General features: G+C 45.1%; 1 protein-coding gene across 2 annotated transcripts in view; it reads right to left on the minus strand.

Annotated features, from left to right (window-relative positions):
* Positions 1-12,070, minus strand: part of prr12b (proline rich 12b) — a 39,695-nt gene that overhangs the window by 6,810 nt on the left and 20,815 nt on the right. For both annotated transcript variants that reach the window (XM_078268713.1, XM_078268714.1), the window contains exons 6-12: positions 9,386-9,460; positions 5,971-6,751; positions 3,858-4,456; positions 3,659-3,775; positions 2,447-2,580; positions 931-1,769; positions 592-711 (exon numbers count right to left, since the gene is read on the minus strand). In XM_078268713.1, coding sequence (XP_078124839.1) covers positions 592-711; positions 931-1,769; positions 2,447-2,580; positions 3,659-3,775; positions 3,858-4,456; positions 5,971-6,751; positions 9,386-9,460 — 2,665 coding nt within the window. The remainder of the gene's footprint in view (positions 1-591; positions 712-930; positions 1,770-2,446; positions 2,581-3,658; positions 3,776-3,857; positions 4,457-5,970; positions 6,752-9,385; positions 9,461-12,070) is intronic.

A 12,070-nucleotide genomic window follows, 5' to 3' on the forward strand; every position in this document is an offset into this window, starting at 1 on the left:
GGGAATAGGGTATTTTGCAATAACTTTGAATGCAACACAAGGCTTACGAGTTTCAAGTGAACGCACCACGTCGGTGTTGTTTTTCCGACAACCGCAGCTGCAGACTGCTTAACGTCCCGTTGTTGGAATCCTCTACCTGGAAATAAAGTCACACTTTACACCATTTACTGTCAGCATTTAACCGTGTTTAATCCAGCTGCTAGCTAACGGTAGGCTAACGTTACCTGCTGTCAAGTGAAGTGTTAACTAGCGTCACGTGCAGCGATGCTCTGTTTCAGAGCATCAGAGAGCAGCGCAGAAGTGGCACCGAAATGAGGCACCAAAATCTGCGTTACAATTCAGTCCGGTAGATACTGGTCGTTTAGGCACCGGTGCCGTATTAGCACCGGGTTTCGGTACCCAACCCTACCCAACACCATTGTGATTGGTTTAAAGAAATGCAAATGACCCAGAGTGTTTTTGCCTCCTATCCCAGAATGTATCTGTGGTGTAGCCAGACCTTACTCCACAGCGCTGTGGAGATAGAGCTGGACATGTGAGACTACACCTTCACTGACGCATTTCACTGTGTTCTTCCATCTGAGTCCTCACCATCAGTATCCTCCAGAGCTTGGATCATGTCCGGGTCCAGCGCTGTGCTGACCAACATCTCCACGTAGCTCCTGAACATCTCCCTCAGGGCCCGCCTGCTGACCCCAGCCCACAGCGCTCCTACAACACAAGCATGCTGCACTCAGGACCTGAACACAGCACACACACACACACTGGCCTGGGGAGATTATTCATATTAACACACACACACACACAAGCACACGCATGCACACACACACACACACACACACACACACACACACACACACACACACGCACGCACGCACACACGCACGCACGCACACACACACACACACACACACAGACAGACCAGCTGACCTTCGTCGTCTGACTCCGAAGAGGAGGAGGAGGGCAGCCACTGCTTCCTCTTCTTGGGAGGAGGCTCGGCCGGGTCCCTCTGCTCCGTCTTCTTCTCTCCTCCTCTCCTCTCCTTCTTCAACCTCGCAAACTCCACTCTGCTCTCTCTTCCTTCTTTCTGCTCTCTCTCCTCTCTCCGCTCCCTCTCCTGTTTCTCCCTTTCTTTCTTTTCTCTCTCTTTATCTGTTCTCTCCCTTTCTTCTTTCTCCCTCTGTTTTTGCTCTCTCTCCTGCCTCTCCCTCTCCTTTTGCTCTCTCTCCTGCCTCTCCCTCTCCTTTTGCTCTCTCTCCTGCCTCTCCCTCTCTTTCCTCTCCCTATCCCTTTTCTCTGTCTCTCTCTGCTCCCTATTCCTTCTATCCCTCTCTTTCAGCTCTCTCTCTTTTCTCTCTCTCTCATATTCCCTTCTCTCCCTGTCTGCTCGCTCTTTTTCTCTTCTCTCCCTCTCTTTCTGCTCCTCCCTTCTTTCACTCTCCCACTCCTTTTCCTTCTCCTTCTCTCTAAGCTCCTTCTCCTTTTGCTCTCTGTCCTCTTTTTCCCTTTCCGCTTTCTCTATTTCTCTCCTGTCACTCTCTTTCTGCTTCATCTCCTGTTTCTCTCCCTTTTCTTCCCTCTCCTCGTTCTCTCTCCTCTCTCTCTCCTTATGTTCCTTTTCTACTTTCTCCCTGTGCTCCCTCTCTCTTTGTTCTCTTTCTCTCTGCTCCTTCAGCTCTCTCTCTTTCTGTCTCTCCCTGTCGTCCCGATCCAGCCGAGGAGGGGTTGGATTGTGAACGGTGGGCAGCTGTTTGGGTAGTGACTGGCGTCTGTCAATCAATAAGTTCAGAAAGACCCAGAGTGAATGAAGCTCCCTGTCTGAAGGCCCAGGAAGCTAGTCAAAACCACTTGTTAACAGCCATATGCATTTTTGACAAATATCTCACTGAATCTGATTCAGATCTGTGGTTTTATTGTAGCTTTAGCTCCAATTCCTGTATTATTTAGTATCAAATCCTAACAGGAGTTATCTTAGGACACTTTACAGATAGAGTAGGTCTAGACCAGTCATTGCCAAACTGTGGTCCGCGGACCACTAGTGGTCTGTGAGGGTACTGCAGGTGGTCCACGGAAACTCTAAATAAAATCTAAAATATGTTTTATTGCTAGTAGGCCTATTAAGACGTGCGGATTAATTCAGGTAGGACTGTGTGTAGACATATTTTAATATGTGTATTATGAGATGGTCTGCGACTATTCTTGATTACAAATAGTGGGCCACACACACAAAAAGTTTGAAAACCTCTGGTCTAGACCACACTATCATTTACAGAGACCCAACAATTCCTCCCCTAAGAAAGCATTTGGTGCGACAGCGGCGAGGAAAAACTGCCTTCAACAGGCACCTCGGACAGACCCTGACTCTTGGTGGGTGGCCATCTGCCTCGACCCTACCTCTGAGTGACAATCAGAAACATTTGACAAGAAATGAAACTCATATCCTTACCTCAGAGCGAGACCGGCTCTGTGCCACGGCTTTCGAGAACACACTCTGACATAATCTTTTTTGTTGACGTTCTCCAAGAACTTGACATACAGACGCTGGTAGCACATTTTGGCATCACCAAAATAACCCAGATACTGAGGGAAGAGACAAGAAGAAGAACTGCAATTTAGTGAACAGCATTGTTCTATAGGAAAGCAATCTAACTACTTCACACAGGATACAAACGAGGATCTATCAAACTGGATGGACTACGGGAGAAGGAGCTCATACAACCAAACTGAACATCTCAACTATCCCTTTAAGTCACACTTACTCTTCGACACATGCAGGTAGTGGGCAATTGTTCATCAACAATCAATTCTCTTTTTTGCCATTTCAGACTAGCCTGGCTCCGCCCTCCTACGTACTTACGCTCAATTTTCATTTACTTCAGTACTACGTCTGGGTTCACGGTATAGTCTTGGGTTTTCTCCAGCCAAATTTTTGTCGGTCCAATCAGCGAACAGAGGGAGTGGCTGAGAACGATGACGTTGAGGCCGTGCGCTAGAGTTGTAGTTCTGTAATGACGGCGGAGAAAGATGCGAGCGAAGCCATTCGGTCTGTTGTGGCAACGCTGCCGAATATCCAGAAGTTAAAGCCCGAGCAAGAACAATATTTGTTGAGTTTTGTTGGTGGCCATGATGTTGTAGCCCTCCTCCCCACGGGGTTCGGGAAAAGTTTGATTTTCCAGCCCGTTCCGTTAGTGGTGAAGGAGTTAGCTAAGGCGACCGCTAGCGATGCTAAGCCGACGTCACGACCAAACGTTAGCGATTGGTTATGGCAGATCCAGAGTGGCTCTGGGCAGATCCAATAGTTTTAAACTTCAACAGAGTACCCGCCTTCAAGGAAGTTAACACTTGTCAATGGAGAGAGGCCAGACTCTCTGTACAAATGAAATGTACCAGAGTCTGATAGGACCAGGCTAATTTCAGACAGGAAATATGTGGAGAAAGAGTGAATGACCGGAAATAAACTAGGGACATTGTGGTGCCAATAGGCATTGGACGTCCCTAATCTACAGCACATCATCATTAAGAGAGAGACACGCTTTGTGGAAATGGGTCCTGACGTCACGGATTTGTTTTGAACCCACAGAGCGCTGTATACCAGCAGTCATTTAGTATTAAACCTGTGGTAGTCCCGAGGTAAACGTGTGTCTGCTGGAAAACTCACATTACTGGTTGCACAGAACTGCCTCTGACCATCTTTAATCTCTGGACTGAATTTCTGGAGCAAGGCTTTTTGCACCCTCCAGATGGGCGGGGGCTCCCGGCCTGTCTGCAAGGCCATCTGGTGACATAAACAAACACAGTTCAGTGTAAAGTCATACCTTCACCATGCATACTTCCCTTGGAGATGTGGGGGGACTCACCTTAAGCGTCCCAATGTCCTCAGTTCGAACCACAAACTCGTCCCGTTCACGGAAGATTCCCTCACCTCCGCTCTCACTTTCCTCCTCCTCGCTCTCCCCAGCTATGGCGGCGTCAGCCTGCTTCTTCGCCAGGTGGAGGGAGGTGAGGCGCTGGGATGCTGGGGCCTCTTCTGGGGTTGGAGGTGATGGTGGGGGAGAGGATGATGAAGAGGGTGAGGAAGAAGCGGGTGATGAAGGGGAAGGCTGCTCAGCTTCGGGTTCCTGGTCCTGATCAGAAGAAGATGGAGGAGGGGTGGTGGATGGAGGGGGAATGGACTGGCCCAGAGGAAAGCTGGAGAGGGGTGGGGACGGGAGGGCTGGAGGGGAGGCGGAGGGCGGTGGGGAAGTCACTGCAGTTGGAGCCGGTTGGTAGGAGGACTGCTGCTGCTCAGAGGGAGGATAACTTTGATTTGCATCTTCATTCTGGATGGGCAGCTGGGAGGGTACGGAGAGACAGAGGGGAGTGAGGGGCGATGGTGAGGAGAAGGTGGGGGGCGAAGGGGAGATGGACACGGATGGGGATGGAGGTGCAGGGGCAAGCACAGGTCCTGATGGAGAATCTGAAAAACAGGATGGGGAAGAAATTAGAAAGTTAGCTGCAAGTTTTAAAGTAGTATCACCATACCATATTATCACTATACCTTATTAACACCATACTGTATTATCACCATACCATATTATCCCTATACCTTATTAACACCATACTGTATTATCACCATACCATATTATCACTATACCTTATTAACACCATACTGTATTATCACCATACCATATTATCACTATACCTTATTAACACCATACTGTATTATCATCATACCATATTATCACTATACCTTATTAACACCATACCGTATTATCACCATACCATATTATCACTATACCTTATTAAGACCATACCGTATTATCACCATACCATATTATCACTATACCTTATTAACACCTTACTGTATTATCACCATACCATATTATCACTATACCTTATTAACACCATACTGTATTATCACCATACCATATTATCACTATACCTTATTAACACCATACTGTATTATCACCGTACCATATTATCACTACACCTTATTATCACCATACTGTATTATCACCATACTGTATTATCACTATACCTTATTAACACCATACTGTATTATCACTATACCGTATTATCAACATACTTATGTCATCATACCGTTTTATCACTATACCGTATTATCAACATACTTATGTCACCATACCGTATTATCACCATACCGTATTATCACCATAACGTATTTTCACCATACCGTATTATAACCATACTTATGTCACTATACCGTATTATCACTACCGTATTATCACCATACCGTATTATCACCACGTATTATCACCATACCATAACAGCTCAGTGCCCCGTAACAGCCTTCCAATCAGGTGCATTTCAGTGGCCCAAGAAAGGTATTGTACAGTATATCTAGACATCTTATTCCCTCCCAAGTTAAAAGACCTACTTAAAGTTAATTAGGATCCATTATTGAATAAAATCTCTTGTAACGTCAAAAGATAATATAGTTAGAAGTAATATACTGTGTATATACTGTATACTGTAATATATATATATATATATTATATATACACTGTGTATACTGCAATTGTATGTATGTATGTGTGTGCATATGTGTGTGTGTGTGCATGCGTGTGTGCCATGTGTATGTGTGTGTGTGTGTGTGTGTGTGTGTGTGTGTGTGTGTGTGTGTGTGTGTGTGTGTGTGTGTTGTATGGTCGTACTATTCGTATTTCTATTCATGCTTTGTTTTAATGTGTATGCTGTTTTTAATGTAAAGCGTGTACATGTAATGATAGCTCCTATACAAATAAAATTGACATTGACTTTTGATAAATTTAATATATTACAAAAAACGATTAACAGAGGAGGTTTGGGTCTACCAAAGTTATGATGATGTTGCAAACTGTATGTTTTGTATTTATTTAAAAAAAATGTTAATCACAAAAAAAACCTTTCAAGACATGATATTTTTTTGTAAGAGGGAAGATGTGGCAAACAAACGGTAAAAACAGACAGATGAAGCAACACATAAATTACCTTCAACCTCCAAAATTGGCATATCCGACATCCTTTTCTCCTCCTCCTGCTCTTCCAGGGCTCCCTGCTGCACATTCTGTGGTTCTCTCACTATTTCTTTACCGTCTGCAGTCTCCCCCCCTCTCTCCTTCTGCTCGTCTCCACCTTGCTTAGCCGCCATCTCCTCTGTGTTTTCTCCATCCGACAGTGGGGAGACCAACTGTTGCTCTTCCTTGCCCTGTATGTGATCCTGTGTGTATGTGAGCGCCTTCTCTTTTCTGTTCTCCGTACTGGGGATAAGGGGCGGAATGGCAGGGAGAGGGGGGCTGAGTGGCGGCTCCTGTGGGGTGGGCGGGGCCTTGGCCATAGCAGAAGCCATTGCAGCAGCTAACGAGTGCGGGGTGTCATAGAGGGCGGAGATGGCCGACGAGATGCTCTTCTGCAGGTCCTGGTTCTTGCTGACTGAGTCCTCCTCGTCGGAGGAGAAGGAGGGCAGTGTCTCCAGGTTCCCCTTCAGCTCCTCATCCAGGGGCTTGCAGGGACTGGGGCAGCTGCTGAGAGCCAGCGGGGCCCCCCCGCCCTGCCCTCCCTCGCTGAAGGCTCCTGGAGGCTGCTGCTGTGGAGGAGTTGGTGGTAGGGGAGGAGGAGGCGGGGATAAGGGCCTGATCCCTCCCTTCAGAGAGGACTCCTGCTCACCTCCAGCATGTCCCTGTTCAAGGCCTGGCTGCTTTCTGCCTGTCTTCAGGAAGTCCAAAAAAGAGGCCATGAAGCCAGGTTTGAAGTCGAAAGCCTTCTCTTCAGCCTGCAAAAGGCAAAAGAGCAAGACCTCATGACTGATGAGTGCTTTATGATATCGTCACTGGCATTGTTTGTCGTTAGCTGTATTCCTCTGTGCACTGTACAAACGTTTCAACTAGTAATTTGCTCTCTATGTTCACTCTACCAGACTTATCTGTCCTTAAAGCAACATCATTGACTTTCCTTTACCACTAGGTGGCAGCGTGACATGTTAGCAACCAGATGCCAATTGACACATCCAGCAGACACAAAGCATGAATGAATGAAGAATACGTTTAATGAATGAAGAATACGTCCAATATGTCCTCGTCTTTAAGCTCTGCTGCTCTCTAACAGTGTCTGTCTACTGTTTGATGATGTGGAAATAGCTGCCTACTGCAGCAGGAAACCAGTGCTGGAATGTAACTACTGTAAGTACATTTACTCCAGTACTGTAATTAAGTCCAAAGATACTTGTACTTTACTTGAGTCTTTTTTTTTTTTCATGCCACTTTCTACTCCTACTCCGCTACATTTCAGAGAGAAATATTGTACTTTTTACTCCACTACATTCATCTGACAGCTTTAGTTACTAGTTACTTTACACATTAAGATTTCTGCACACAAAACACATGTAGTTTATAAAATCTGATGTTTTATTCTAAATAAAACTAGCCAACAATATAACGACCTACAAGTCCAGCTGAAATGATTAGACCATTAAACACACAACTGTTTGGACCCTTTCTACAGTTTCTACAACGTGAGGAGAGTTCTGCATTGAGTATTTTTACTTTTACTACTTTAAGCACATTTTCCTGATGACTTTTATGTGTAACAGGGTATTTTTTACAATGTGGTATTAGTACTTTTACTTAAGTAAATGTAAATACTTCTTCCACCACTGCAGGAAACACACTAGATTGGAGTTGTGAGAGTGATCTGACAGTAAAGTTGCAGATGGTAAACAAAGAGCTGAAGGAGTGGGCTGAGGGGAACTGGAGAGATTGTATTTTCATTACCAGAAACCCCTTTCATAATTTCATTATACACAGTCATTTGACCTGTTGTTAATATAAAACTAATATTGATATGTGCAGCTTTTAGCTACAAACAATGGTGCTAGTCCTGTGATATAGTTCCAGGTGTTCCCTCTGGAGTTTCCCTTGTTTCTCAATCTAGAAGTGACAGACAAAATCATGCCAAAAAACATTATTCAGACTAGAGGATGGATACCCGACCCGAGCCCGACGGGTAAAACAGCTTATCATGTAGGTAGCCAATGGGCCTGTTTCACTTGATGCAAAGGGTCGTTTTTGTGATTGAAATAAAATTAAAATATTACCCTAACATCCGTCCGAAATTTGTTTACGTAGCTGTGACGTGCGCTTGTTGTCCCGTGTGAGCTGATGCGCTCATCGGTTGACATTTCCGAATGCCTCCCTACAGTTGCTTAATAAAAGCTTTCCACACAAACAAACGTACATGTGTCATTAGTATGAGAAAGAAAAACAAGATTTTAACTGTGGCGGGCTCGGACATAAATATCTTAATGCCTGTCGGGCTCGGGTCCGGTTCGGTTACTGCTCTGGCGGACGCGGGCCGGGCTCGGACAGAAAAATGCGGCCCGATCCGCGCTCTAATTCAGACAAGACATTTGACGAATATTTTCATTCTCAATTAAAATGATTCATTTCTGAATGAATGAACTAATCATTTGATCTATGAAAAAGTCTAACAGGATGTAATCAAACATTGTGTTATGTCCAAAACCTTCAGTTTACCATCACATGAGAAAAGAAAAGCTGGACTAGGAAAATAAATGAATGATTTATTAAGCATAAGCAATTATTTCAAATAAGTTGCATGTTATTTTTCTGTTGAATACTTAATGAAGTGATGTAGTAGTATCAGCTCTACATGCTTTACGATAATAACAAGTGAAATCTCTTTCAAATGGCAGATTTCTGTTCAAAATGTGTAAGATTTGGGATATATGCATGCAACTAATCGTAATGGAGTTACTCCTGGCTGGTCTGCCACAATTTTGTGATGTTTCCAAATACTGACACATTTCCTCAATTCCCCTGATACATTGTTCATCCGTACATTTAAGAGCATCTTTTATCTTAAATTTGTAAGTATGAAAAAAAGTGAAGGGACTTACTCAGCTCTAAAATGTCACGCTAAACAGTTCAATAAATCCAGGCCCTGGACACGAGGCTGTCGGTAACCAAGCTGAACAGACAGCAGGTGGCAGCAAGGCTTCTGCACTGAACACAGTAGTAACCGTGGCAACAGCTGCCTTGGTAACAGCCATCTCTCCTCTTTCTCTTTTGTCAGTCAGAAAGAACTGGCTGTCAGTCAACTATAACCTCCTTCTCTCCAAACCTCAAATCACAAGAACATGACTGAAAATGAAAACATTGTGTTTTTTGCTCCACTGAACTACACCACTAAATAATCTTTTTTTAACATTTAGTTTTAACAAATACCTGGGCAAAATGCTATTTTTTTATCAAGGTTTCGGCACACCTGAGGTATGCAAGAAGGTAAAAATGCATTGCTCCCTCTACCAGAGTTTAAAGGGATGAGGTATGAATTATATAAACTTGTGGCTGCTTGCTCGTTTTTGTGGAGACGGTGTGAAGCTACTTACAGAACTGGAGAGCTTGTGCATAGCAGCCCAGGCTTCAGGATTCAGCTGATCGTCCACTTCTTTCTTCCACGTCACCTGGGTGAACAGTAGAGAAAAAGGGCAGTCAGAAATCTGTTCAGCAAAGGTTAGCTCCAACTCTTTAGAGAGTTTGTTCGGCATGCAGTTGACTTTTTCCTCTTCATGTACAACAACGTAATGTCATCCCTTTCGAGACGTTCACAGATGCCGGTTATCTTGAGGATTTCATGCTTGGGGGGGGGCATCAAATCAGTTCATATAAAGTAATTTGAAAGGGAAGCAGAAAATTCAATTCTGCTGTTGTCTCTATATTATGTCATTGTTAATATTTCACTTGGTCTATTTGTATTGCCCTCTTTTGTAGTCCAAAGGGGGGGAGGGGGCTCTCCACACACCACTTGAAACTCAACCTTGACAAGACCGAGCTGCTTTCAGGGAAGGGCTCTCCCACCCAGGACCTTGCTATCACCATCACAACTGTGTGGTAGTCCCCACCCAGAATGCTAGGAACCTGGCTGTGACACTCGACCACAAACTGTCCCTTACTGCCAACATTGCAACAACTACCACGATTGTGTGGATACATGCATAACATCAGAAGGATACGTCCCCCTTCTAACGCAGGAGGCGGCTCAGGTTTCCAGCTCAGGCTCTAGTCATCTCACGTCTAGACTACTGCAACTCCCTCTTGGCTGCTCTGCCTGCAAGGTCCCTCCAAACCCTGCAGATAATTCAGAACGCAGCAGCTCGACTGGTCTACAACCTCCCCAAGATCTCTCACACTACACCGCTCTTCCACTCCCTTCACTGGTTACCAGTGGCTGCCCGCATCCGCTTCAAGGCCCTAGTACTTGCGTACCGTGCTGCGAAAGGGATCAGGCTCAGCTTACATCCAGGATATGGTCAAACCTTACACCCAGGCCCATCCACTCTGCCTTTCATAGGCCAACCTGCTTGTTGCTCCCTTACTGCGAGGGACACCCACTCACTCAACGAAATCCCGACGGTTTGCTGTCCTGGCTCCTAAATAGTAGAACGAGCTCCCTGTTGACGTCAGCACAGCTGAAAGTCTACACATCTCTTCCGACCTAGAAGGTTCCTTCAGCCCGCTGTTGTGTGTGTTTCCACTGCGGTCTAAAGACCTGTGAAGGTTAGGCAAATCAGTCCTCTTTATGTATAACATGACAGGACGGGGCTGCTGGTGGTCGCAGGGAGGACACGCTCTGCAGCTCAGTGTGCCCCCAGTTTCATCTAAAAAAAAAACCCAACAAAATAGATGTCTCACTGTGCTCACAGTCTACAGCGGACAGTTTGGTGTGGGCGCTGGCTCGCCCGATATCTCTCTCTCTCTCTCTGTTTTTCTCTGCAACAGTCCTCTCTGCAAACCCCACCCTGAACGAACCACTCTCTGCATGGCCTTGTGGTCCTGTTTGGTGTTGTTTTCGTACCAGTGGCAGTGATGTTCACAGTCAGGATGCTCTCTATGATGCAGGAGTAGAGATTCCCCAGTATTTGAGAGAATACCTGGAGTTTCCTCAGGCGTCTGAGTTGAAACAGTCTCTGTCTAGCCATTCACCACTGAGTCAGTATGCAGCATCCAGGTCAGACTCTTGTTGATGTGGACACCAAGCATAGGCGTAATTTATGTGTGTGTGTGGGGGGGGCGGGGGGGATGTTACTCCGAGTTTTTTTTTTTTGACAATTCTTTTTAGATGTTTTATATTATGAAAAAAACACTTTTTCTGGGATTTGGGGTGTTCTTTTGTGTCTCTGGTGCTTCCACATGCATACCAACTTTGAAAAAAATCCATCCATGCTGTTTTGAGTGAGATACGGTTTCTGAATGTGTCCTGCCTTCAGTCTCCGGATGAGCTGTTCAAAATCGGCACGGCTTGTGACGTCACAAGCCGAAACGAGCATTAGCGTTAGCATGCTAACACTAATGCTAACGCTAGCATGCTACCTCGTTCTCAATAGCAAAGCACTGCTACAACACACACAAGTTCACCATAATCTACAAAAGAACTACTTCCATGTGCGCCCTCATTTAGAAGCCTCCCAGCTAATCCTGCCTTGTAACTGACTGAAGTTGGAGAAACAGCCTTTCTTTTACTGTCTATGGAGCTAGCTAGCTGACATGATCTACATCTGAGCTACTGCACATGTGCGAGTGCAATCAAAGATAGTACAGAAGAAGAAGAAGAAAAGAGGTCTCACTCTGTAGCTAAAACAGAGACCAGGTGAAAAGAGGATCTGCAGCAGTGAGAGAGAGCTGTGCAGTACAACAAAAATATGGTGTTTTTTGAAAATTAAACCATGTAAACCTATTCTGGTACAACCTTAAAATACAATTATGAACCTGAAAATGAGCCTAATATGGGCGCTTTAAGTTCTTAACCCATGCTCAGTTGAAACTATGTCTTGTGTATTAAAGGTGCACTATGAGTTCCTGCATGGTCACTTCTGTTGACGTTCCAAGTAAATTCAAAACAAAACAGAGCAAGCTCGCCCCTCCCCCCATGTTTCCGTAACTGTCATGACTAACTGACTAACTGTCACTAAACCCCACCCCCTCCCCCAACCATCTTGTCGGTGATTGGCTGGAACGTGGTTTGTTGTATTTTGGTGCCTATCCTGTGCCTCTAGTGTTAGTTTGACGTTTACGAC

This window comes from Sander vitreus, chromosome 15, assembly GCF_031162955.1.
Source record: "Sander vitreus isolate 19-12246 chromosome 15, sanVit1, whole genome shotgun sequence".
Classification (NCBI taxonomy): Eukaryota; Metazoa; Chordata; class Actinopteri; order Perciformes; family Percidae; genus Sander; species Sander vitreus.